This window comes from Amblyomma americanum, chromosome 3 (genome assembly GCF_052857255.1).
Source record: "Amblyomma americanum isolate KBUSLIRL-KWMA chromosome 3, ASM5285725v1, whole genome shotgun sequence".
Classification (NCBI taxonomy): domain Eukaryota; kingdom Metazoa; phylum Arthropoda; class Arachnida; order Ixodida; family Ixodidae; genus Amblyomma; species Amblyomma americanum.
In genome coordinates this window covers 198,909,657-198,936,592 of record NC_135499.1, presented here as the reverse complement: position 1 = coordinate 198,936,592, position 26,936 = coordinate 198,909,657, and the positions used below count along the sequence as shown (strand labels likewise).

At 45.1% G+C, this 26,936-nt stretch overlaps 2 protein-coding genes and 1 long non-coding RNA gene across 3 annotated transcripts; 1 reads left to right on the top strand and 2 right to left on the bottom strand.

Moving 5' to 3' along the window:
- Positions 1-4,759: 4,759 nt before the first annotated feature.
- On the bottom strand, positions 4,760-9,198 carry LOC144125843 (cilia- and flagella-associated protein 20). The gene is made up of 5 exons (XM_077659564.1): positions 8,968-9,198; positions 8,790-8,869; positions 8,566-8,677; positions 5,278-5,466; positions 4,760-4,956 (listed from the first exon to the last, which is right to left on the bottom strand). Exons 1-5 carry the CDS (start codon positions 9,049-9,051, stop codon positions 4,840-4,842), a joined length of 582 nt encoding a protein of 193 aa, XP_077515690.1. The 5' UTR covers positions 9,052-9,198; the 3' UTR covers positions 4,760-4,839.
- A 5,827-nt stretch (positions 9,199-15,025) lies between these two features.
- LOC144125842 (uncharacterized) lies at positions 15,026-17,002 on the bottom strand. Its single transcript, XR_013313430.1, has 3 exons — positions 16,304-17,002; positions 15,327-15,524; positions 15,026-15,100 (listed from the first exon to the last, which is right to left on the bottom strand). It is a non-coding gene; the product is annotated as an uncharacterized LOC144125842 (long non-coding RNA).
- Positions 17,003-17,006: 4 nt separating this feature from the next.
- On the top strand, positions 17,007-24,659 carry LOC144125841 (alpha- and gamma-adaptin-binding protein p34-like). Its single transcript, XM_077659563.1, has 9 exons — positions 17,007-17,317; positions 17,421-17,608; positions 17,676-17,775; positions 18,015-18,104; positions 19,016-19,084; positions 21,560-21,628; positions 21,698-21,793; positions 22,040-22,089; positions 24,510-24,659. The coding sequence occupies exons 1-9, from the start codon at positions 17,248-17,250 to the stop codon at positions 24,591-24,593; spliced, it is 816 nt and encodes a 271-aa protein (XP_077515689.1). The 5' UTR covers positions 17,007-17,247; the 3' UTR covers positions 24,594-24,659.
- Positions 24,660-26,936: the final 2,277 nt, after the last annotated feature.

Sequence of the window (26,936 nt, the reverse complement as noted above, 5' to 3'; positions counted from 1 at the left end):
CACGTGTTCGAACAGGCCATCGGGTGCAGCAACGATAATAGCGTCCCCACGTGTTCGAACAGGCCATTGGGTGTAGCGATGATAATAGCGTCCCCTCGTGTTAGAACAGGCCATCGGGTGCAGCAACGATAATAGCGTCCCCACGTGTTCGAACAGGCCATCGGGTGCAGCGACGATAATAGCGTCCCCTCGTGTTCGAACAGGCCATCGGGTGCAGCAACGATAATAGCGTCCCCACGTGTTCGAACATGCCATAGGGTGCAGCGACGATAATAGCGTCCCCACGTTCCGGTCATCAGACGACGAAGTACAAGATCAGTGTTGCCCTCTTCTGTCACGCTGGGGTTGAACAATTGCCCGAGAGCTGCGCCTTCGACAGAGGTTTCGCGTTCCGGTCATCAGTACAAGATCTTTCAACCCCTGCTGGGAGACAGCCCGCATCCCTGTGTCACGCAGGCGCCTTCCGGTTCCACATGGGCGCAGTCCGGACCCACGTGCGCGCCCACCTGGAGGCCGCGTGGACGACAACGTGACCGGGTCCTGTTCCCTTTCCCTCGACCGAGCTGCGAGAGAACATCAGGACCGCCCTGCCGTGGGTGGTACCATCAGTGCCATCGTGTGATCGGACATCATTCTTCGAAGTGTATTCCCCAGCTAGGGATCTGGGGAATACGAAGAGTATTTAACGAGCTGCTGGTTTGGTACCAGAAGAGAGCCCCCCCTCTTGAGAAATACCCTTTGCTGGGAGAGACTCCCGACTTCTAAGAAGCTCTCTTTACTGAGAAGCACTCTCAGTTGCCCGTACTTGTACATTATGTAAAGTCTTTGTATAAAGTTTTCCAAGTTTTCTTCCTCCGATCGTCCTCGTCTCTTCTCCGGCCCAGTCACGCTACCTGAATCCCAACACTATGTCCGTGTAAAGGATATGTTCGTGCCGCGAGAAATAACCCGATCCTCCGCTTTTCTATGAGAAACTAGTTTGCGCGCTCTAATTGCCGGCTCTTGGCATGTCCTGTGCTGTGTTTACAAATTCTGCCAAGAAAAACATGAATTAGGAAGCGAAACCTATCCTACCACAAGTGACGGCCGTGTTCACGCTGACAAGTGCAACAAGCGGGTATTTGCGTGAATTAATTCATGAAGTGGAAGTCGTTCCTGCATGCTATGCGCGGCCACCGCCAGTATTCGAAATGAATCAAACGCAATTCTCGGCGAGTATGGTTAACATAAGTTGCGCTTGTCGACGTTCCTAAATTTGCGCTTTTAAAGTGTCTCCGAGACTCCTACGAGAAATGTGCTGAGTGGTCACAGCAGCGGACTGTCGAGTTCTCAGTTCATTAAAAAAATGCTGATGGTTTAGCTCCGGTTAAACCTAGTTTGTACGCGATAGCTGACCCGAAGAAGACGTGGTTTGTCACAGCGGTTTCTCCGCCTCTTGACGGCGTCGTTTGGCGAGCCGTTCTCGTTCCGGCGTCTCGGCCGCGCGCTTGTCATTCCTGACTTCTTGGGCTCGTTGTCGACTTGCCTTGTACCACGCCCCAACTTCGGGATCCGTGGACGCGGCTTCCCGAATTGGCCGTTGATGTCGGTCGCAGTATACACGCGAACTTCCCGCTTCGCACCCTCAGTTTACAAAGTGGCCGAGCAATGACGCGCACCTGTAGCTACTGCGCATGCGCAACGCGAGGCTGCGGAGTCGGCGCAACTCTGACGTCTTGCGCTCCGCATCTGTTGCTCGGCGCATGCGCACTAACTCACAACCTCAGCCCGGTGACCTTGGATTTACATGGCGTAGTGAAGCTATAGCTTCAAAAAACTTGTTCCCTTCTTTCACATTTTAATGTACACGTTCCCGCTGAGCAAAACCCAGCTTGCTGCATAAATGGCTCCCAGTGACGGGGCAAACGAAATTTAAGCCTAGCAGTCACCAGAGAATGTGCTCAGCTCACTTCCGAGTTTATGCAAGCGCATTCGGATCTCACATGAACTGCGTGCGTAGCTGCACTACACCACAAGGCGCATAAAACATCAGTAAAACCTACAGTGCTGAAAACAAAACAACCAAAAAATTAATCCGCGGCAGTCAACAAGCCACTAGATGTCAAGCCGGTTTGCTGTCTTCCTAGCAAGCCTTGGGCCTTGGGCGTCCATGCTGGATGTAAGCTTTCTCTATGGAGCAGTGTCTGGTGCCTGCTAGGCCTAAATTCCGTTTGACCCTTCACTGGGAGCTATTTACGCAAGCTGGGTTTTGCTCAGCGGGTACCTGCGCTACTGGTGCATTGAAATGTGAAAGAAGGGAACAAGTTTATTTCTTTTTTTTTGTGAACCGAGAACTCGACAGTCTGCTGCTGTGACCACTCTGCCCATTTCTCATGGGAGTCTTGGAGACACTTTAAAAGCGCAAAGTACTTCGACAAGCGCAACTTATGTTAACTGTACCCAGCAAGGATTGTCCTTGGTTCAGTTTGAAGACTGGCGGTGGCCGCACATTGCATGCAGGAACGACTTCCACCTTCATGAATTCACGCAAATACCTGCATGTTGCACTTGTCAACATGAACATGGCCGTCACTAACTTGTGGTAGGAGATGTTTGCGCTTCCTAATTGGCGTTTTTCTTGGCAAAATCTGTAAACGCAGCACGAGAACATGCCAAGAGCCAGCATATAGCGTGCGCAAAATAGTTTCTCACAGAAAAGCGAGGGCTCAGGCAAGGTTCTCCCGGCACGAACATATCCTATGCACGGACATACGGCGCATCCACCAATAGCAGACTGCACCAATGAAACATTAGTTTTTCACAATGCGAAAATTGAAGCTTCTTAATGTAGCATTTTACGAACCAACATTTTTTTATTTTGTTCTAAAAAGTGTCTTTTAAATGCACAAAAAAATATTTCCCACGGTTCGCTATATTTGACGGTATGAAGAGAAAGGCCTCTATCGCCATGGGCAAATTCGGTGGTCATTTATGCGTATCTGCTTTTATGCCAATTTTCTGCGATGTACAGTTACCATATTTTATTGCAGGACATCAAAATAAAGAGCAGAGTTGGCAATGCTAGTGCAACGGAACGACACGAGCTGAGCAGACGAAGCTCCATACCAAGACCTACTGAACTAGTAGGTCTTGCTCCGTACATGCTGTGCATAGAGTTTCTAAATATTACCTAGAGGGAAAGCTGGCCCCACCGTCTATGTGACACCAATAGAATTCTGCTTACAATCGCATAATCGGTTCACACAATGTGACAACTCTTCTGTGGACCAAACATGATGACGGCTTCGTCAGCAGCCATAGTGTGTAACGTGCAAAGTTGGCTCAAAATCCTGAAGGGCGTTTCACACCAGTGTTTCATATGGATATGTGGAACCTAAGCGGGCTAACCGAGCTGTGTAGTTCTGTTCTGCTAGTGCATGAAAAAATATGTGAAATTCAATGGGAGGAAGGAGGGGAGGCAGGCGGGGGACCCCCCTTCTGGACGCCCATGAAGACTGCAACCTAAATGCTATCGCAATAAAAGAATTAAGGGGGGCACTTAAGCACCGGCTTAAGGGTATGACGTGATACCGGTAATGGGTCCCTTCAGCGGGTCTCCCATCATACACAAACTACATAGACACTGAAACAAAACGACGCGCACTTCATTAACTTCATGCTGTACGCGTGCAGTCTCTTGGGGCAGCGGCGTACACTAGATCGCGGGGGTTTTCGGTGGTCGCCGCATGCAGCTGGCACCACTACGTAATCACCGACTGCACGGCGGAACTTCTTGCCACTTTTCCGCTTCCCATGATGGACTGTGAGTGTCTGTGACTTCAAAGAAGTTTCCACAATAGTAAGTGAGCGGCTTCGCTTAGAACGACGTGCCTGATTCCCTAAATTGCCGCACAGGTACGAGGCGACTTTTCCACTTCCCATGATGGACTGTGAGTGTCTGTGACTTCAAAGAAGTTTCCACAATAGTAAGTGAGCGGCTTCGCTTAGAACGACGTGCCTGATTCCCTAAATTGCCGCACAGGTACGAGGCTGGTTACGTTCCAAGCAGAGCGAGATGTAGCAGAGAACCGATAGCGGCCTGCGGTCCTCTGGGGTGCTTCCGCACTGAGAAATGAAATGAAGACGCAATTTATACTGCGATAGCCGCCGCCGTACGGTGAACGCTGAAGCCACAAACAAGCGTTCCACCCGAACGCAGGTTCTGCACTGAGAAATGAAGACGACACGCACTTTATACTGCTCGCGTGCCGTCTGTTGAAGCACCAGCGTACATCAGATCGTGGGGGTTTTCTGCTGGCTGCTGCATGCCAGCGCGAGCCACTGACACGTGCCAATATGCACTTTGGTACTTACTTATAATTACTACTGTAACTGGAACCTAATTACACACATACTCAGTAGCATTCAGTGGTAAGACGCCACTTGACATGAAAGACAACACGACATAAATATAAACCCCGCTTGTACCAAAGAAAACTACGTGACAAGGGCTAAGGATCTTGAGACATGGATATGAGACAGCTGAATGAAACGAAGTGCACAACAAAGTTAGAGCTCGCGAAACGCGTCCGTTCACAGGGACGATGGCTGGCGGTGGGCAGGGGAGGGCCCGGTAGGATTGATGTCTCATCAAACATTGTCGGAGCTTTCAGGGTTGGCCACTAGGTGTGGCGGTTGAGGAATTGCTATCTGAAAACAGCTTCCTTTTGTTTATGTTTAGCACCACACCTACCCTTTGGCCCAAGAATCATGGCAACAAAATGCTCCCTACCCTTTTAATCATGGGCACAAAAGAGCTTACAAAAGGATTACAGTAGTGCTGAGCACATGACAAGGAACTCATACTTTAGCCCTAGCCTGGACTGGTAAGTAAAGCTTGAACTCGGCAGGCAGCTCATCTTCAGAGTAGAGGCGGTCTGCGAAGTACACTCGCCGAATGCGGCAGTTCGCATGTATCTGAAAAGATCCAAGACAAATTTTAAGCAATCGCAGGTTTCAATTAGTTGCAATAATTTACCTGTGCAAGTTGTCCCCGTAGTTCCCATTATAACATAAGAGATAGTGGTGTACAATGCACACAATTACCACAAGAAACCATGATCAAGAACAAGCCACAAGATCAAGAGCACAAATTTTGCAAAAGTCACATGCTATATTCACAATATAAATGGCCCCATAACTTCATACCCACACAAAATTTAAACAGGAAGCTGCAACAGGAGAGAGTAAATGCAATGCTAAAATTATGTACAATCGTCAAGAAAGCAACTTTCATACCTGCACTCGTAATGTTTCCACATAGCTGGTTCCATAAGCACGACGTGTGAAGTCTGCTAGATTGAACTGAATCTGGTTCCAGCCTTCATCCAGGCGCATAGGCATAGTGCAGATGAATGGCTTCACCCTTGTTGTGCTTTGGAAGTTGCTAGCACGAAAACGTCGACGGACATTTTTGTCATCTAGGATCTGCACAGTAAGAGCATCTATTGGCACACCTGAAAGCACTTCAATAAAGAGAAGATAACAGTCAACAGCATAATGTCCTCTGCCTGCATTTATTTATTATTTTCTTTTTATGGGCTGAGCACATGGCATATAAGAAGTCCAGAACACAGTAATAATCTTCCGAATTCTTACTAGCTACAGTTGAGTGCTTTACCACATTATGCAACAATTTTTTTTTTGAATATGCAAAGTAGTGTATAATAAATAGTTAGCCAAGATATTGGCACACCTAGGTATTTCTGAGGCCTAGCAAGTAATAACTTTTTTGGAATTCTGTGCCCACAACTGAAAGAAAATAGGACAGAAAAAAAGGAATTGGGACATGAGACAGAACCGGATGGTACCAGTGCTTGTGCCGCCCATTTCTTAATTTGCACTTTGCCCCTTTTTCTGCTAGTGCATAACCATGCAAACATGCCACCTCACAAAATTTGTGATCACATGTTTAGAAGTCTTCAGGTAGCTTATTTCACCCCTTTTACAGAAGTAGTAACATCATCAACCATACTAAGCCACTGTTGTGAGTTGTATTACCCATCATTCATGGGTAGCCTCTTTTGAGTTATCGTTAGATTCTTGTGTTGTGTGAGCTGATAACAATATTGCTTTTTTACCACATTTGTCAATTATCCTGCGTGCAATTTTTCTGGTTCTGTCATTAACAAATGCAGGTCAATGACATCCTAGTCAAAATCAAGAGGAAGATATGGGCTTGGGCAGGGCATGTAATGTGGAGGCAAGATAACCACTGGTACTTAAAGGTAACGGAGTGGATTCCAAGAGAAGGCAAGCGTAGCAGGGGGCAGCAGAAAGTTAGGTGGGCAGATGAAAGCAAGAAGTTTGCGGGCATATGGTGGTCGAAGCTGGCACAGGACAGGGTCAATTGGAGAAGCATGGGAGAGGCCTTTGCCCAGCAGTGGGCGTAGCCAGGCTGATGATGATGACATAACCTTGTAATATCACGGTTGTCTTGATGATATTGCTTAGGGAGGACAGGTCTCTGCCAGCAGGTGTGTATAACATCTTTTGCCTGTCTTACCCTGGTTTGCTTGGCCAGTTGTAAAGAAATCAAACTAAACATACATTAAGATGACAGTGTAAGAATATACTTACACCATGGCCATGACTCAAGTAGTGGAACAAAAGGTGTTATATTCAAATGAAAGTCGAGCGTTCGGTTTTGTAGTGATAGCTACATTACGGTAGCATTTCGAGCCTTCAGTGTGGCGGCACCGCCACCCTGTGGCTGCGCGCCACGCTGTCACGTGGTGTGGAGCAGCTGCCGGCAGCGCGGTGCACCGGCGAAACCGAGCTGCCACAGCTGTGCGCATGCGCCGTGTCCAGAGGGAAGAAGATGAAGAAGGAACGCCCAGCGAAACGGAGCGGCGAAAGACTGACTTTGCAATTCAACTGAGCAAGTTCCACTTGGCCAGCTGTAGCTATCGCGTTTTTTTAGGTTTAACCAGAGCTAAACCACTGCCAATTTTTTCCCAGATGCATTCATGGCCTCTTGTGCGATACAAAGTATGCACACTTCAACTATCCCTTCATTTTGGGAGACAGCCGGAAGTCAAATGGTGCAGTCAGGACTGCAAGGTGAAGTCCTCTACTGGTGTCAACCAAAGTCCCTGAAACTTTGTAAAGTAATGCCAGCATTTGATGAATCCCGCCCCGCAGCCACCCCTCCATTGTGCTCATTGGAGAAACAACATTCCAAACTATCAGTTGAAAATTTTCGGCTCCACCAATTAATGAAAAACTCATCACCCAGGTGGCAAAACTTACTTGAACATCCCTTGCTTAAGATGAGGCTATCCCACAATAATATCTTAGCAAAGGAGAGAGAGAGAGAGGTATGTGTGTGTGTGCATACGCATGGCAAAACTGTCCATTAAGCAGGACATCCGCAATAATGAATCATGAAGGGAAAAAATATTTAGAAAAAAAAAAAAGATGTCTGCTTCTGTGCTGGTTGCAGGGAGTGAAGTGGCAATTAGACAAAATCTTAGCAGCACCAAGTTTGTTATCCTGGTCGCCATTATTTTTAAAATAATGTGATGCAGTTTGAAAGTGCCTAGTGGTCTATGACATGCATGATGGAATCTCATGGCATGATGACATACCTACTAGCATGACTGCTCATTTAATGGAAACTGTTAGTACTATCTGTACTCGCTTGGCGCACAGCTGCTGAAGGAGGCTCTCAACATAACAAGCTGCAGAAAGAGCCTGCTGAGCGACCATTCATGCAATATGACGAATGCTAACGCCTGTCCACAAGGTACCACAACACTGGAAAGCACGAAAGCATGAAAGAATGCCATCATTTCGTCAATTTGCACTTTTGCACTGCTTTTCGCTGGTTTCTAGCACTCAAAATACATGGATGAAAATTCTGTTGGAGAAGCTGACATTTTGTTTTTATCGCTTTCCATTCCCTGTTCATTATACGCACAGCGAGTTTCCATATAACGGGGGAAAAATGCACAGAAAAAATTAGGTGCTCAGAAAAATTGTACATAATTCAAGTCGTCTATTCTGACGTGGGTCATATTAATGAGGCCTGGCTGTATATACAGCTTCATGGTCATCTCAGTAGATTGCTCACAAGTGAAACTGTTCACAACCCATGAAAGGCATGATCTTGAAAGCTGCAAATGATAAAATAAAATACGTAAAAGGCCAACAATCAACACGCCAAAAAAGCTAAAAGCCATGTTTCTTGTTGGCCGTCCATTTTAGCAACTTTTGGTGTTCATAAGCACCAAGAAGAAGGCTTGGCCTGAATGTCACAATTTCGTTGCTTTATACTATACTGATAGGTTACTTGCACAGCTGAAACTAACTATAAAATTCGTCATCATTAAATCCGTTTATTATTCATATCCGTAATCTAGTTGCTATAGCACGGGCACCGACGTTATTGTAGTTGCGCTGGTCATTTCATTTTCAGTCATACTCGATCAAGTGGTGACCTCAGTAGAAAAATCTCGCATTAAGAAAGCACAGCGTAAAGCGGCATCAAGAATCAACCGGGCAGCCAAATCTCCAGCTGATTACCTGCACTTCAAAAGTGAAATATTTCTTCATGTTCTTGACAATCATGATGAGGTAAGGAAGCCGGATGCCGAGCGTCTTCCTAGGATCGGCAGGACACGTGATGAAAGTTGTGCTAACGTCCGGGAAGAGAACAGACGGCAAGGAAATCAGAGCATGTTTAAGTAAAGCAGTACAAAGGCGGGTACTGATTATGCCAGTCAAATTCAATCAGCTGGAGCTCTTACCTCACGTTTGTACCGAGAATTTCGAGCACGAAGGACTGAATGTCGTTGTCAGTAATTCTTTTGATGTGCCCATTTCTAACCTGCGAACATTTCAGGCAGCTAAGTTACAAGAATATTACGAAAACCAACATATTCTGATCTACACAATGCATCGCGGACACTTCGATGCGCACCTTACCTTCTTATCCCAGATTTGCAGTGGCTTGCTTCCGATGCTGTACAGTATTGACAAAAAGCCACTCTGAAATGTATTTTTGAACATGCTGAAAGCAAATCAGTGCCCTCTATAACAAGACGCAAGGCAAGTGCGTCAAAGACAGTTCAAATATGCATTCAGCATAGTAACCAGTGTGTTTGTTTCGCGTCGTTCCGGCGTTCCGAGCAACCACCAAAGACCTTTAAGCACACTAGTTGCGATACTCGCGGTGGGACCCATGTTGCCGATGCATTGCCTTTCTAATTGAACCAAAAATGAGAAGTTAACTGATTGTCGCGACACCTATGAGCAGTAAGATAAGCTATGCGCGAGTTACCAATTGAAATAATTGATAACTGCATCAGCGCTTGGCAGCAAAATCAGTGAAACAGAGGCCGTAATAGAAATACACAGGCAAAATGCTCTTAAATAAGTTAAAAGCTAAACTAAGTGTTATGTTTGATTGTTTCTGAATTTTGATTGACAACGGGTAATAAGTTTTTATGACCCGTTCCTAGCTGGCGCCTCAAACTGTTTTGTAATCGGGTGCCTGGAAGCGGCGCTGGCCATTTCGCTCCATTTCGCAATGAACTGGTGCTGTTATTGGTGTTATCACCATCATCACACCGCTTCGGAAGCTTACCCCCGAATGCAGAAATGTAACTTGGCTCGAACTTAACTTCCATCGGTCTCAAGTGAGCTCCATCGTGTTTCATAAACCAAACTCGGCTTGAAACCAAACTCGGCTCTCCATCAATGTGCAGGTGAGCAATGAAAATTGAAATTCTCTGAACAGTTACCACTGTTCAGCTCATTCGTATTCGTTCGCGTCATGTACGTGCTGTCATTTTATTTATTTCCCCGCGGTGCTACGAACGTACAGTCACAAGATTACTTGCCCGAAAGACGCGGGTTCGATCCCGGCCGCGGCGTTCACATTCCGATGGAGGCGAAATGCTGGAGGCCTGTGTACTGTGCGACGTCGTTGCACGCTGAAGAACGCCAGGTGGTAGAAATTTCCGGAGCCTTTCACTACGGCGTCCCACATAGCGAAATGTTTCTCTTCGGAATATGCGATCGAGGCCCAGCATTTTGTTTTAGTACTGCTTTATAATGTAGCTTTGTACTCCATGAAGAGTGTAGCTTCGTTCTCCATGCTCCATGAAGAGTAGCACTACATTCTAGGCGCTATATTACCACGCAATCACTGTGCAAATTCACCGCAAGGAAGGTTAGTTAATGTTTCCAATGACAGTGCATGACAAAGTTGACAAAGCTTGACCACACTTTCGAGCTGTGGCATTAAATCAACGCAGTATTCCTTTATACGTGCAGGTACCAAAAAGCCCACATAAAGACACGGAATGTGGTCGAAAGGACATTCGGTGTCTGGAAGCGCCGCTTCCCTTGTCTGGATATGGGGCTCCAGCACAAGCCGAAACAAGCTGCAGTGATCATCACAGCGTTTGCAGCCCTGCAGAACTTTGCATGTTTGATGAAGGAGCCACAGCCTCCTATTGAAAGCGCTCCCATCCAGGACGCTCCACCGGCTCGCACCAGCACGACAGCAGCGAGGCGGCCAGAGCACCTGCCACCTGTTGATGCTGTCAGCGACAGCTTGTCGGGAATGCAGGCACCACGGGTGCTCATCCAGAAGAGCTTCACATAGGTAAGAAATGCACAGTTCTCAACACTGTCCCATGCATTTTGAATAAAGCATGTTTATAATGCGCACTTGCTCATGCTACCCGTATCCCAAATTTTGTGCAGGAACTAAAGAAATGTTAGAGCAATGGGAACGACTAGCAGCAGTTCAAGCGGCGGGACGAAGAGGTCGACGAAGTGCAGCTGGGGATCCTGAGTGACTCCTGAGAGTGTGCTCATCATGACGCTCTCTGATCTACGACCGCAGACCTTCACTGCGAATACACCCCTTTACACTAGAATTTTTTCTCAGCTTCGGAAGCTTTTAAGTTGCGAGCTTGTTGCATTAACAAACTGCTACTCTTCCACTTCTAGGTTCTGCATTTCTTGCTATAGTGTTCTATTTCAAATGCTATTTTTCAAGAACGCTGTATTGATCTTGCAGGAGGCGAATACCAGAAAAGCTCTTGTTGACCCTGCTGCTGAGGGTCTTAATGGCGCTCAGTTCATTTGTTTAAGAGCTGCTGTCTTGGCGGCTTTGCTTACACGCATGTGAAAAATTACCAGATTTGGTAAAGTACAACAGTTAGGCCTTAGGTGGAGCAGTCGCAGGGCTTGTGCACCTTTCCACAGAGCAAACATTTGTGTGGCTGCTTTGGTAGCGGCATGGAATTCAGGTTCCTCACAGCAAGTAGTTCTGCTACTTCGTCTTTTCTACTTTCACCCTGCTTGCACTTCAAGCTTGGGCTCTTGCATGTCTTCCATGTGTTGAGTATAAATTTGTTTTTATGTCACAATTGTAATGACAAAGAAGTGCCCATGTGGCAGCGGGACTGCTCTCGGCGAGCGCGTGCTTCGGGTTGGTGCTGGTGGAACCGTTGACTGTCTGTGAACGCTGTTCTGCGCTTTGTACTTTTTGCCCGGAAAACCCATTGCACAATCATTAATTTCAAATATCCCTTTTACAACAAAACGAGACGTTCCCAATTGCCTACAATGATGAAATTCCAGATCACTGCGAAGTTTTGTTTTCTGGCTTGCCAACAGAGGTGTGTTATGAATCAGTTATTAAATTTCTCACTTTTTTTTTTGGCTGTATTGAGGTAAAAAAAAACTTGAGTGTATTCTTTTCATTTGGTTTGCTTTCAAGATGGTGTAGAACGGTCGAACCTTCAGCTGTCACACTGGAGCCTTCTTTTCAAGGAACGATGCTCGAGTGGTTTGTTGTTCATTGTCGCTCTCTCTCGTCTCTGTTCAAAGTGGGAGTTGGTTGTTGTCATTGTATGGTGCAAAAGGTCGATTCTTTAGGTCTGAAATGGGCTTCCTGACATGATCCACATGCCTCGTCCAGCTCAATCTCTTACAACAAAGTTGCATAACGGGCAGTAACTGGCACAGAGGAAGAAGCGAAAGAAGCAGCATATGTGCGGAGAGGATTCCAGGCATTGTTGTGTCATGGTGAAACATACCAACCTACAGTGTGTGACCTGTGAGCATTTTTAATTTCCAAGTGTAAAGGTCATGGTCGTACATAGAACTCCTGTAACTGTTGCTAAGGCTACACAATCTGTCTGCGAGCAGTTGCACTCAATATTCATTGTTCTCGAGCCAAATGCACCTGATGTTTGTTAGGTGCCTTGCTTTGCATGGCTGAATACAAACCCTAGATCATAAAGTGAGTCGTCATGAGCCAACACCAACAGTTAGTCGAGATCATTGTGTGCGGGCACTACTGATGTTTGGGAACGCCTTGCTGCCGCAGTCATGGTGGACCACTGAAAGATAATTTATGACCCCAGTAGTGTTTGCAACATTTTGGTTTGAGGGTTCAATGAATGGTTTGTGATATGACTAGGTAGCTACTTCCAGCTCGCAAGTGTTGTAGTGAAATCTTTTACATGCAAACACTTGGACTAGCGGTTCTTTTGATTTGTACATGCAGTTACTGGTTGGCTGTCATAGCTTAAATCTGGCTTTGCATTTGAGTCGGCCTTCTTGGAACTGTGCTGATTCCACTCATCGAGAACTGGCATGTTTTGAAATTGTTACATGGTTTGGCGGGGTTCGAAATAGCAGAACGTGGGTGCCATCAGCAAGTGTTTCTTTGATGCATGCTTCTTTATAGTCTTTTTTTTGTCATGCCTAGTGCGGCTTGTCACAGGAATGTGGTGGCCATATATTTGAAGCAATAGATTACTTCAGCAAAGCGGGAGGATGTGGCATTGTATTGACTCAAGCTATGGGCCCACCTTGTAGACGGCATAGGAGGAATCGCATTCTTTAAGGGTTTCGGTTCTTGAGTAGGAGGCACTAGCTGCGAGGGTTTAGGTTAGATGAGACAGCAAAGATAATGGAAGGAGTAGAGAGCGGTGTTGGCCTTTGAGCATTTATGTGGTGTTGACTTGCGTGAGCCAATATTGTTGACTTTTTATACATGGAAACTTTAACAATGTGGCCTGCAATTTTCCCTACTGGTTGGTTTTGCAAGCAATGCCAGGGGAAATTTTTCCTTCCTAGAGCAGCCATATTTGTAGCATACAGCAATGCGTATTTCTATGAATAAATTGCTGTTTGCATCCAAAGATCCATATAGCCATAGCAGCAGAAGTACCACGCAACCATCCTACCTGCCTCCTGCTATGCGATAGCTTGTCAGACCTGCATGCAAGGTGGTGACGGGGCTGTATGTCTGTTCCCACCGAGTAATGTGCTTAAAACGGTACATGTGCAAATGAAGTGTAGTTATGTGGATTTGCCACATAATATTTGTGCAAGCATTCACACAGCATTCCAGTTTCATTCAGTCATAGGCACCGTTTATTCTGGTGCCTCTCGCAGCCTACGAAGCTGTTCAAGTTTGATTTGTTTTTCAATTTCTAAGATTTCCAATTTTTTTTTCTGGATATCAAGGAGTTTTTTCTCCTGCCGCTCTTGCAGAATACTGTTGTGGTCCTCTAGCATCAGCTGCAGACGCAGTCCATGCTCTTCGCGCAGTAAGGCCACTCTATAGTCGTCCTCATCTGCCAGAGACCTTTCTAAAAGGGCCATCCGCCCTCTTGGAGCCCTGCCAGCGTCACCGGTGGCCACTGCTTCAGCGGTAGTGGGACCAGCGGCAGCTCCAGAAGCAACTGTAGCACTGCTGCAGCCTGCTGCAGCTGTGCTGGTAGCATCAGCGGGTTGCACAGTAGGAAAAAAGAGATTGCTCTCCTGCTCAATTGCTTCTGGAGTTGCCCCACTCTTACCAACAGCAGCCGCTGGTGACTGCGGCTCATCCACGAGCGGAGGTTCCCAGTCATCTTCTGTAATAAAGAAAAGGTAAAAATTAGTTGGACAAATCTAAGCTTACAACACATTAGCTGTCTGCCTCAACAGCACAGATTGTTGGGTCAATTGGTGAAGAGACATTATAACGAAAGCTTTATAATGTTCTTATATAAGGCACCACTTGCCCTTCTCAGCGCCAAATAGCTGCCGTTGTTTCTGGGGGCCCCAGTTTAGTCATTCTGTTTTGTTCTGCCATATTCATCACCTTTCACTCTGAATTATGCCTGATGACCTCACTTTATTTTTTTCTGCTGATACAGTAGTGATAGTCACGCAGGCCCCGAGTTTTACAAATGTGGTTATCCTCTAACTGTGCACCTGCAGCTTTTTTGCTCATTCAATGGGTTTCTTTTCAATTTTAGTATATTTGCTAGTTTGTACTCATGCGTGTCCTCTGGCCCAGGGAGCCAGTTATACGCCCTTCCTTTCTTCAAAATCATCAGCGTCTAGAACTTTGTCAATGCCAATGAACGCCGACAGCTTTCACTTTGTATATCCTGGAGTAGCTGAGCTAATCCACTTTCATTTTTTTTGCAAAGGTTTCCTTGTAATGCCTGCCTGCTTGCTTCGCCGCATATATGCGACACCAATGCCAAGGTGAGGCATACAAGAAAGGTGACAAATACTGCAGCCTGAGCCTGAGGGCTACAGAAAACATGCGCTTCGAGTGAAACCTCTGCATTGCAAAACTAACAATTTCCTTGAAACTAGCAGCCAAATTCGAAAAGGCTTTGAGCATTACACATAGGCAAGCTGCACCATTATTCACAACAAGAATGTTGTTACCTTATCCCTGGAGCACCATCATGTACAAGTACACAGAAATATGAAAATTTATGTGGAGTGCATGCATAATGAAACTGCATTAAAGTTGGCATTCGTTTAAAGTGAGGCAGGAATGGCAAACAAGACTCAAAAACATCATCAGGAGAGAATGTCATAATGAATGCAGTTCAGGTTGCAGCACTGAATGCTTGCTCCCTCGGTGTCCGACGGTTAACCAACTCCTCGCCTTCCGCTACAGGAACACAGCATACCACTCACATGAATATAAGCCGTCAAGACAAAATGCCTTCAGAGTGCTGTCCAACAACATGCAGCTTGGAGCAGGTCATCATTTCGCACTGTCAACCAATGCAGCCTTTATCTGCACAAACATTCAGCCAACCACATGTAGAGCAGCTTTCCACAGTGTTGTATTAAATGAGATTTTTATAATTTGTTGTACATGAACTGTACAGTCCTCATAGCAGGTTCAAGGCAATAAAAAACATTGAAACAGCGTCAATTGACAGTACACGCTGCCGTTGTCATCAAAGGAATATAAAGAGAGGAGTGCTGTTTTTCTACAACATGCAAAGTGCTTTCTTTACCTGCATAATGGAATTCTTCATTGCCTGCTCCATCCACCATTGGCTGCAACAATCTTATAACAGGCAAACTTGCCACTGGTGGTAGGTCGATGCCTCCATCAGAGTCAGTCTGGTTGCCTACCCTGGTCATTATGTGGCTGGCAACAGCAATGACTTGCTCACTTTGAGCGCTCACAGTGCATTGAGCTGACCCTCCTCCTGAAAAGAAAAAAGACACCGCACACAGTGAAGCTACTCTTAATTTATAGACAATGCGCCATTAAAATATTTTGTTCATGAAGTGCCACACAAAAGCAACCAAAGGCACACCAATGCATGCAACTGTGTGTTTTCGCTACGTTTTTGTGCCACCCGTCCCAGCAGTGCCAGGAATGAGTAAAGGTAGGTAGCTGTATGTACAGCCTTCCGGTTATTCAATAGTACCAAGCAACTGTCAATAGCGCGGCAAGTTTCCTCATGAACATGAAGGTCGCCAGTGTAGACACCGTCTGGTCTACGGTGCACCCAATTTGGCTTCGCGGCGCGATAGTATGCGAATGGTACCAACTCCGAGCAAAATCGTCCGTTGTCAGTTCGCTGCTGGCCAGGCGCGAGCCCTCCGTCCCACTGCACTGTCCGCTCATCATACTCATCATAGTCTTCTATGCAGCAGAAATCGCATGCCTTCGTACTGACTTGAATGTAGCAAACATTCTCTGTAGTTTTTAAAAATTACGGAGGCTGTACAGGATACTGCTTGGGCATTATTTACACGATTAACGCAGGCTGCATTCATCTGCATTTGTAAATAAAGCAGAGTACACTGCACCGAAACGTTATTACGTGCCCATTTACGTGTTATCACACTGTTCCTAAAAAACTATGCATTCCAGTACACGTTGCTTACGCCGACCGAAGTAGAATAATCATGCCCTTATCCATGGCATACAAAGCATGCAGGAACAAACATTTGTAAACGGCCGGCAAGCCGCGCTCACCTGTCTTGTGGCGATCTCTCTTTTTCCTCGCGTCCTCTTCCTTCGACTTTTGTTTTGGTTGGCCCAGCATTTCTTGAGCTGATTGGGGTCACGTCGGGTCGCCCCGTGATTGCTGTTAAACAGCCTGGCAATTTCCTTCCAAGTGGCGTTTTTTTTTTTGCCAGCGACGACACATCGTTTTTTTGCACTCTAATATATTCCGACGTGCGTTAACCAAACACAATAACAATTCCTTTTCCTCGAACGTGAACTGAGGCGCTGGTCTCCGCTGGGAGCAGGAAAAGCATGGGAAAAACTGGCTATGGCTCAACTAGGATTGGCTCAATGTGGAGCACGTTGCCAGCCAAAAACGTCAATCAAGTGGAAGCAGCGGGTAGCACTGAAATGTAGTTTTTATTGTTAGCAATTTTCAGCGGGTCACTCACACCTAGTGCCTGTTTATGACTGCTGAACGAGATGCGTTGTTTTATATGAGCAAAATGGGCATTATTATAATAGATTGTTCAATACTCTCATCCCCAGACGAGCAATGCGCCCTCGCTTTCAAGCACGCGCTTAACTTGACGAAGCAAGTCAGGTTGAGCATCTATGAAACACGAAACCCAACTTGGCCGTTCTGAAGCCGCCTTGGTGCTTCGACTCGACTTGCCGAAGTTGAGTCCAAGCGCGAGCCAAGTTACATTTCTGCATTCGGGGGTTACTGTTGAAGCTGCCGTAAAGTTTCGCGCTAGTGCCTCAAAAACTTGCCGCTGCTGCCGCCGGTGGAGCGGTGGAGGCCGCGAAAGGGTGGAAGTTGCATGCATTTGAAACGCACTGTTTTGGCTGCATTGCCAACATTACCTTGACGTGAGACATAGGAAAAATAGGCGCATTGTGTCACTATATTGGCAGCGGTCACTAATGTCACACTGTGGATCCGTTGAAGTAGACTTTGACCCGCAAGAATGAACGGAAGGTTGGATGGCTGTCTTGTAGTCAGCTGCTGTGATGACAGCACAGACGTTCTTATAAAAGGTTAGGTAGTCGAATGTTTTGCAGAAGTGTGGCATATCTGATCATTTCAGACCTTGCTGTCTTGGGTGCTTATTGCCTTTTGCTTTTGTATGTGCATTCACAGAAATCGTACACCCAGTATCGGTTGCACCTGTCCGTGTTTCTGAAGGTGCTCAAGCCTTCCCATGGACGATCGAAACTAAATACTACACAGCGACTGTCTACCTTCACACGACGTCGGCATCTGTGGATGATTACGACGACACGGACGAAAACATTCACAGCCTTATACTACTATTCGACCCGAACCAGGTGGGTGCGTCTGCTTCATCGCGCGCATGTGAATACTACTCACGGAATGCCACATGTCTCATGCCAGAAAACCACCTTGGATCTAGCTGCCAAGTGGATTGAAAAATGTCAATGCGATGTTGTGCTCCTCGTTTGCGGCCGGTGCCCATCTGCTGCGGAACCCCAAGGCAAGCAACGACTACGTCTTCAGCTCAGATTTGTTCTACCCGTAATTTCATTCACAAATTCACCTTACTTGTTGCAAAGCGGCGGTTGTATTTATTCTTGCATCGAACTGTTTTTTTTCATCAGCTCTCTAACTGCTGAAACATCAACACAACCTTTAATAGTACTTTACAACCACTTTAATGGACAGCGTATACCTTTGTAGAACTGGAGCGTACTGAGACACAACATTTTATTGCAGGGCTTTCAAGGCAGCATGTCTTGGAATGGTGCATCGAACGGAGTTGTGAGTTGATTGAAACTCGGCCTGGTCAGGAAGATGATGAGGAAGGTAGTGTTTTTTCTTAAGCTTGAACGGTCCAATATACTACTACTGTTTTAGACTCTGTTCAGTCTAACCAAAAATGAGATACCATTTCATATTGAAAAGCACACTGTTAAGATCTCCAATGCCACTAGGTACACTTAATTAATAAGCCCATAAAGCTCAGTAGGTCTTGTATAATACAGACACAACTGACTATTTGTTTTTTCTTTTAGTGTACAGACAGATACAAAAGTACTGTGAAAATTCCATGTTGCAACATTATTTCTCAATGCATTACACACTACAGCTCATTCCAGACTACACTGGGCACACGGAAAGGTGTGTGAATACCCATTTGCATGAGCACTGCTCTTCTTTAAAAGATGCTGCATTCTCACACAGCCTTGCATTGCAGGGAATGCATGCTGTTGCTCTCACTGCACTACTTGTTTCAGTAAAACAAAGGTTTTGTTCAGGCTCTGTGATCAGTTGACGAGGGAAATAAGTTAGACCTGAACTCACTAGAGCAGACACGTTTATGAGCCACCCCCTTCCATTGCCTTGCGTTACAGTGATCTGCTGTAACTTGGCCCAGCTTTAGTAGGAGTGCGCCCTGGTTGCAAATATGTATACGTTGTGCTTTTTCAAATAAATTAGTTGAGAGTCGGCATCTGTTGTGTCCACTCCCATTGCCCTTTGTCTGTGCATTGTTCCCTTTAGAAATGACGAGACCATCCTAGTCTAGTATCTTTATCTGAATTGTGTGTGTGTCCCTCTTTGCTCTGACATGCTTTTGCAGCGTCTAAAAATAACTAACCTTTCGCTTGAGTGTCTGCTTTCTTGCAGCTGCTATGTTTTTGTGGAATTGGAGTCTTATCTAGTGTGTGCGCTATTAACGGGTATTGCCATATAGCTTACTTTCTTATTTATTCCAGATGCAACTGGGATCAAGAGGATTATTGAAGCACTCCATGCACATCCATGGCCCCAACTTGAGATGAAAGGTAAAGGAATGACAATACTATTTTGTAGTGCTGTTGAGCTATCTGTTGCTGTTCATGGTATAGTCGACTCAGTAAGTATGCCTGTAAAGCGAAGAAATTTCCAAACTTGAATACGATCTGTGTTTCCTCAGTGATGTTTAGTAGTATCTCTAGGTTCATAAGACAGAAACAGTAGGTGCAACTCTTATCCTTGTCTGTGTGTGCTGCAACTTTATCAGGATGTTGCCACTATAGCATCCTTTGGCATTTCATGGTTGATGCGTGCGTACATTGCCATCTGGCACAAGTTTTAGTGTTGCAGGCATTTATTGTTAGTCGCACAAGTTTGTGATAAAGCTGTTCACTCAATTTTTTTTAATTTTAAGGATACAGTTGCTCTTGTACACCTCTTTCTATGACTGAGCACGATCTGTCCTGTGGTGTGTGCAGATTGAAATAATGTCCAGGAGTTCCGAATGCCCAGCACGTTCATAATTTGTGGTCATATCCTGTCGTCAGAGTTTTCAGTTTTAATGTATCATAAATGGTGTTACCTGGCTCTTGTGCACTTGCAAGCTAGCTCTTGGGAAATGAAATGGTAGGCAATGATGCTCACTTGTACCAAGATTGCATCAGTCAGCAGGGTGGTGTGAGGAATAAGTGATAAAGTTCGCTCCTAAATATAGTGTATGTGGCTGAATGGCCTGCTTCGAGGTGGTGTTTTCTGAAGTCGAAGGACTTTATGGCTCTTGGGTCCTTATTTAGACTAGTTCAGTGCAAGGGCATGAAGTAGTGCCATGGCAGTACATTAGACTCCCTTTGAGACAAACTTGATGAGGCCTTGTGTATATGTTCAGCTTAAATGGGGGTGGTGCAAATGAAATGGCCAATTTGGACAACATTTTTGATTTCTCAGTTTATTTTTTTCGCAGCCCTCAGGCCTTCGTCTATCTTATGACGAAAGATTACAACAAAATATGCAGTACAGATTTTGAAAATGACGTTTGTTTCATGTGTGGTGATCGAAAATTGTGACCGAATCGCACTTCAGATGACCCAGGTGCATCGCAAATTCCGCGGTCTTCTGATATCAGAGCGCCGCCATTTAAGTATCGCCACGAAGAAGAGGGATCAGAAGATCGGAGCTTCCATTGGTTGTAGTGCCACATTTATCTGACCAAAAGCAAAAGATATGAGGCAATAAATGAGGCAAACAAGGTAATAAACGTAAAGGATGATTTTCTCGGTTTTCACTTTTTCTGCGATTACTATCACTCATCCCTTTGGCATTTCCTAACGACTGGCAGTACAATGATTTTGTTTTTTGCATATGAATCTTGAGACGTTGGGAAGTCCGGCAAAGATCTCAATTTTTAATGCATATAAATATGCATGTTGGAGTTTAACTTTTGTGTCCGTGAGTACTGGTCATCCAAAAAAAAAAAGAACTAATAGCTTTATTGCACAGAGCAAAGCATTGTGAATGTGGTGAGATAAAAACTTTTGCACTTTCTTTATAGTTATTCAATGCCGTGTAGATGACGTTACGTTGTTATTACCCAACAACTACACAGCTAGCTTAAAATGAAATAAATTTCTGAAATAAGCATAAAAAAATTGTATATAGGTGTAAATAACAGAAATAGGTTAAATTGCCATATCCCCTTAATGAGTGCCCAAAATATGAGGTTCTGTATGAACATATAGATAAACGAGATGGACTTGGCAAGGAATATTAAGCATTCTGTAAAAGCCACCGCGGTGGCTGAGTGGTTATGGCACTCGGCTGCCGGCCTGAAAGATGCGGGTTCGATCCCGGCCGTGGCAGTTGAATTTTCCATGGAGGCGAAGTTCTAGAGGCCCGTGTGCTGTGCGATGTCAGTGCACATAAAAGAACCCCAGATGGTCGAAATTTCAGGAGCCCTTCACTACGGCGTCCCTCATAGCCTGAGTCGCTTTGGGACGTTAAACCCCCATAAACCATAAGCATTCTGAAGGGAAAATGTGCCCATAAATCCCACATAGCACCTGCTGATGATCAATTACTTGTTGTGAAGTGAAGTCTTTTACGTGGCAGATGTTTTCCTGCCACGCAGGATAGCACCTGCTTTACACTTGCATAGGCCTGCTCACAACCTTCACATCTCTAAGCAAGCATATTTTGCTTGGTTGGATTGCAAAACATTTATTTCATCAGAAGGCAAAATGGAGATGATCTGTGCTAGGTGGCTATCAGCCCGCGGTCACATGCAAGGCCACCTCCATGTAATCTAGGCTGGATGGATGAGAATGTCTGCATGGTAAAGTTATGCTCATGTACTGCTGTGGCACTGCAAGAGTTTGCATTTACCAATGTGTCGGAGTTGGATGGTTCATGTTAAAGTAGACATTTTCTGTGGTGTGTGCAGGAAAGTAAACAATAGTACTCAAGCAGTTGAGCTTATCAGACAAGTAAGCTCAATGTGGTATCTCTGTTGGTGTATTTCCTTTATATAGCAGAAGCTCCTGGTCCCAGCAGGACAACGAATCAGGGTCCAAGGCTATCAGCAGGGAATAGTGGTGAAGGTAAGTACATTTTTTTTTCTTTAAGAAGTTTCATTGGGTCATTGATAAGGACCTGTTTGCCTTTTGCAGCCGATCGAGACCTGAAGCTGTTCACAGAAGCTATGGCTACTGATGGTGAAGATGTGAGCTTTGAGGAACTTTTTGCCAAGTTTAAGGATATGAAAGGTACCACATTGACCGCTCCCTGGCTTGAGTTCTCGTTTTAACGCAACAAGTTTTAGTTCTTTTTGAAGCTGTTCCTTTTTGCTAGGATAGTGTGTCATTCACTTTTGCAAAATGCTTTGTTCACATTAGTATACTTCTTTAACAATGCTGTCTAAGCCACATGTATAGAGAGTTGCTACAGAAGAGCAGAAGCCAGGCTATTTATTAGATATCACTATAATCAACCGTTTCTTGTTTCGCTTACAGTGGAAGCTGACAAGCTTTCTGGAGAAGAGCGCAAGAAGTTCGCTGAAAAAGTGAGCATGACAACTTTTGTTATTGGTATCACACTGTGTGACCATCAAACCACTTGTACTCAATGAATTCTGTAACATTGTGATGCCAAAGTAGTGGCAAAACCAAGCAGTATTGCTCATGCTTTCAGTGTTGTCATGCCCACCAGGCAAGGCTGGCGTAGGCAGATGACTGCATGCACCTGAGAAGGCTTGGAACACGTATATTTCTACCCTAGGGCAGTTAAACGTAGCGTTGCATCACTGTTTGTAAATGTTGTATTGATATTTTAAATGTAGTTTTCAAGCACTGTATGTTTGCAAATTCATGTTAGACAGAACTCTGTGTGAATGATAAAAAAAATACTAACACAGTCAACTTCACTCAATTGTGAGAGCTGTTGAAACCCTGCTCAAATTGCAGAGGTATAATGGCAAGAAAAGATTTGATCCCATAGTGCGACGTCAAGGAAGTACAAGCCAAAGCTTTGCAGGTAGCTGCGGGTACAGAAGAGCTTCGGCAAGCACGGAATAACAACGGTAGCAGAAGTGAATTTTGCTTCACACTATTTGTGTTGAGTGCTTATTTGAGTTCCAGTCAACTACAGCGTTCTGAATTGAGCAAAGCTTTACTGCTCTCGCGTGTGTGTAAGGTCATAGTAAATTCAAAGATGGTTCTTTGCGTTTGTTCGGAGGGCTACAGGACCTCTCCAAACGTGAATTCGACGGTGTTGAAGGAGCAGACGATGATTGATGCCAGATGATGAAGACAAAGAGAAAATATATTTACAGAATGTACATTGGCAAACTGCATTACAAGTTGGGTCACACAGACAGTCGAACTGTAACTCAAAAGAGAAGATCTCACACAGAAAAACTAAGCCGCCGCGGTGGCTGAGTGGTTATGGCGCTCGGCTGCTGGCCCGAAAGACGCGGGTTCGATCTCGGCCGCGGCGGTCGAATTTCGATGGAGGCGAAATTCTAGAGGCTCGTGTACTGTGCGATGTCAGTGCACGTTAAAGAACCACAGGCGGTCGCGGGCACGCGGGTAGGGGGGGAGCGTAGACCGGAGGCCCGCAGTGACCGCAAGCCAAGGGAATAAAAAAAAATGTACGCGTTGGTGAAGCGCGGCCTTACAGTCATGCTCAAAGTTTGGAATGCACTTGTGCTGCTCATGAATATAATTATCTACCAGAGATTCAAGCAGTGTGAAGGTATTGAAAAATATCTTCTGATCAGAAACTATGGATCTAACCTTTTGTTTTAATCTACTGTAAGCACTACTGTAGACCAAACAGTTTTGTGGACAGATGTATAACTGTGCCCCAATGCTGGAAACAGTGGCAAGTGAGCGTGATACTAAAGACTAGTGAAACTGAAGGCAAATGTAGCACCAGCCACAAGAAGGCACTCTTGTATCATACGTGTGATTGTAGTCTTGGCAATTTGAAGCTAGTACACACCTTGAGAAATATTGCGTTGGTTCTTTGCTAATATGTGCGCACTTTCACAGTCATCTACCCATGCCTGTGCAAGAAAGCACTGATGCACACTGCCATGCTACGCGGGCTACCGCTGTTCTATAACTGCACTCGTCCCCAAGAAGGGAGCATAACTGTCGGATATACGAGTGCGCAGTTGGCTTTCTTTTGGCTTTTTAATCACGCGGTCTTCGTTCTTGTTGATCCAGCATCATTTGGTCAGTTGGCTTTTTTTTCGTCGTCTTTTTGTTGTTTCATATTTCATTCATTTTGTACTTGCTGTGTCATGCTTTGTTGTATTGCTTTTTTTTTCTTCTTTTTTTTTTCTGGCCTATTCTTCTGTTATGTATCCTCATCCCCCTTGCAATAATGCCTTCGGGCGCTGCAGGTATTTCCAATAAATAAATAAATAAACACTGATTAAAATATAAAGCACTTTTTGAAAGAGAAACTGTGTGTTAACAATGGCCAAGATATGCATACTGACATGAATTCATTTTGATGGGATGTATGGCAGTACCTGGGCTTCACTGCAACACAGTGTATTGTGTTTATGTGCAATTTTCTTTGGCAGAATAAATTAAGATTTCTTGTTAAACTCGTAATGTCATGCTTAATTTTACCGTTATGAAGCAAGATCCTCCCACATCCATCGTAATCTTTTAACATGTCTTGGTCCCTTTGCTGTTAGCTTCTTGCCACACTGTGTGCAGAGGGAAGAAATAGTGGACTATGTTCAGTGAACAGAAGTTCCTCCATTGCAGTAAACATGTTCAGGGTAGTGACAGATTTGAGTGGTAATGAGCTGCAGTTGTAGGAACTGCAAGTGCGTAATGACAAAAAATGTGAACAGCTTGAACTTGGGCATGTTCGGTCTATTTCTGGAACACTGAACAGTGTTGAATGGGCACATCCATGTTAGCATGAGGTTTGTTTTGCTGTATTTCTCTTCTTTAATTGCAGGTTGCAATTCAGTTCTGGAGGGCATTTGGAGGCGAGGAAGATGAAATATGCGGCCTCAGCTCTGAAGACGAAGGTGAAAAATGAGGCAGTCATGTACATAGGTTTGCAAGAATTGGAAATAAACTCTTCTGCTTATTCGGGTTATCTAAAGGAGGAGGATAAACTTTATTTTCGTCGACCAAGGTAGCAGTCGGTGTGGGGTTATAGTTCCATCAAGTGGCCCTGATCCCGTGGCGTCCGGTGACTTCTAGGGCTCTTGTCACAATCCGGATCTGTGTTCGAGTCGGAACTGAGCAATGCGGCCTCCCACTGGTCTGGATTCGAGAGCTGCAAACCTCGCGGAGGGGAGTCCTGAGGGCAGGCCCAGAGTATGTGGGATAGAGTGGCATGTTGGCCACATAGTTGACAGGACGGAGAGTAGACCCCAGGGTATATGCGGGCATATATCGCGGGGTTGGGGAAGGTGTTCGTTTGGAGTTGCCTCCACGCAACCTCTTGGGGTTTGGTGAGAGAAATATATGCGGGGGATATAGAAGTCTACCTAAACGGTAGTGCATGGTTATGTCATGAAATGTAACCATACGATCTCTCGCCGTCCGCAGGACGGGCGACAACACATCCCGGTCGACGAATCCTCGGGCATGATTGTGGGCCGCCTCTAAGTAAACCTTTTTTTTAATTGGCACTTAGATCCTGCTATTAAAGCTAGGCCGTATGTACAGGTGCCCACAAAAGTTTTCGGAACATGAAAATTGACACAAAGCCTAATTATTCCGCAGCACAAGCATGCAGCCATGATCTGAAGGGTGTTTTGTAGTTTGTTGTGCAATCTGCACAGTGCACCCCTTAGTGCTTGGCTGCACTCCTAGCTAGTGAGGAAATTGACATTTTTCGTGATTCCGGCATTCCGAAAACTTTTGTGGGCACCTGTACACGGCACTCCGTATAACTACACAAATATACCTGGCTAAAACATTTAAAGCGATAGCTTCACGGGTTCTGCCCTACAGAAAATCCAGCAGCATCCATTGTTGTCAGCGAAAAGTCCGGATTGTTCAAAGAGGTGGCTACGTGACATGTGATGTGGCAGAATTGAAAAGTGATTAAAACGCTAGAAACTGGTGATTAGAAGGCCGCAACATGACATGACAACATGACATCATTAGGACATGCAAGTATATAAAGTTAATGAAATGCAGTGGAAAGAAAATTAATGTAATTAGTAATTGAACCCCTGGCCCTTTGGTTGCGAGTCAAGACACACTACCCAAAGGCCACGCAGGCACATATGTACAACTTGGTTAAGTGTATGTCATGTTCACTTTTACGAAATATGGAAACGGTGTCCGTGTCTGCGTGGGCAAGAGGAGCTGCTGCTGGGACCCATTAACGCTATTGCGTCATACCCATAAACGTGGAGCTGAAGTGTTCCCCAAATTTTTGTTCTTAACCAGAGTGTGATGCTCATGTTGCACAGTACTCAAATAATGACTCTTTTACCACATGCTGCAGTGTAAAGTGTAGTAGCCCATGTTTAAAGGGCTGCTTTCATGATGGAGGAGGGTCAGGAAAGCACAAGGGATAGCACTTTGTTGGAAAACCGTTTTATGTGATAGCACACATTTGCATGTCCAGCAGGGTGGCTTACTTTCTTTACGCAATTTCCAAGGTTGTGTTTGGAATCCATCGACTTTTTCCATGAGAAATTCTTAGCAGACAGATAACTAGTTTGCAAGAACAAGCCAAGTTGGCCATTTCTTTGCAATGCTAACAGCACCAGTGACTTAAACATGTTGCCAGTTCTGTCAGAATATTAGGAAGTGATTGGATGTGTCCTTCGGAGTGGGCAGATGTAATATGGCATTAACATGCACTTATGAAAGGGAAACACTCAACAATGCATACTATTTGTTGGCAACCAAGAGCCAGTTTTCTTCATTTGCGAGTACTTAATATTTGCTAGGTAATGGTTCATGCTACTCAAATACCCAAGATTAGCGATGTAAAATTATCCTGTCACAACAAAAGGGCAATTTAGTGGCATGAAAAGGCCAGTTTTGAAAAGTGCATAACCTGCTTTTGGTTTTTTTTTTTAATCGACTATAAACTGATGTTTCCTTCTCAAATTAGACATTTTTTTTGCAGCCAGTCACAAAACCATGTCAGCCCTTAACCGCATAAAAATATTTCACCACCATTTATAAGATTTAGTTAACTGCACTCTTGCTTCTAAAATTCATTGCTTACATTGTGTAGCTCCTCTTTTCTTCGAGCATCAGTGTTGTTCTAATCTGCATTTATTAAGCAGCCGCATAATGGGCAGGCACCTAAACCCATGACATGGTCTTTTTGGTGCCATGTACTTGCAGTGCTGCTGCTCAACTCTGTCCTTACTATGGCAAAAAATTTCTGTGGTATTGGGGAGAA

What these genes read in the sequence shown, in the direction of transcription:
- LOC144125843 (XM_077659564.1), bottom strand. Translation starts at nt 9,051, where the DNA reads ATGTTCAAAAATACATTTCAGAGTGGCTTTTTGTCAATACTGTACAGC. An exon ending in TGCAAATCTGGGATAAGAAG is followed by an intron (nt 8,870 to 8,967) that starts GTAAGGTGCGCA and finishes AAATGTTCGCAG; the next exon opens with GTTAGAAATGGGCACATCAA. An exon ending in ATTCTCGGTACAAACGTGAG is followed by an intron (nt 8,678 to 8,789) that starts GTAAGAGCTCCA and finishes CCCGGACGTTAG; the next exon opens with CACAACTTTCATCACGTGTC.
- LOC144125841 (XM_077659563.1), top strand. Translation starts at nt 17,248, where the DNA reads ATGAACGGAAGGTTGGATGGCTGTCTTGTAGTCAGCTGCTGTGATGAC. An exon ending in TACTATTCGACCCGAACCAG is followed by an intron (nt 17,609 to 17,675) that starts GTGGGTGCGTCT and finishes GTCTCATGCCAG; the next exon opens with AAAACCACCTTGGATCTAGC. An exon ending in GCCCCAACTTGAGATGAAAG is followed by an intron (nt 19,085 to 21,559) that starts GTAAAGGAATGA and finishes TCCTTTATATAG; the next exon opens with CAGAAGCTCCTGGTCCCAGC.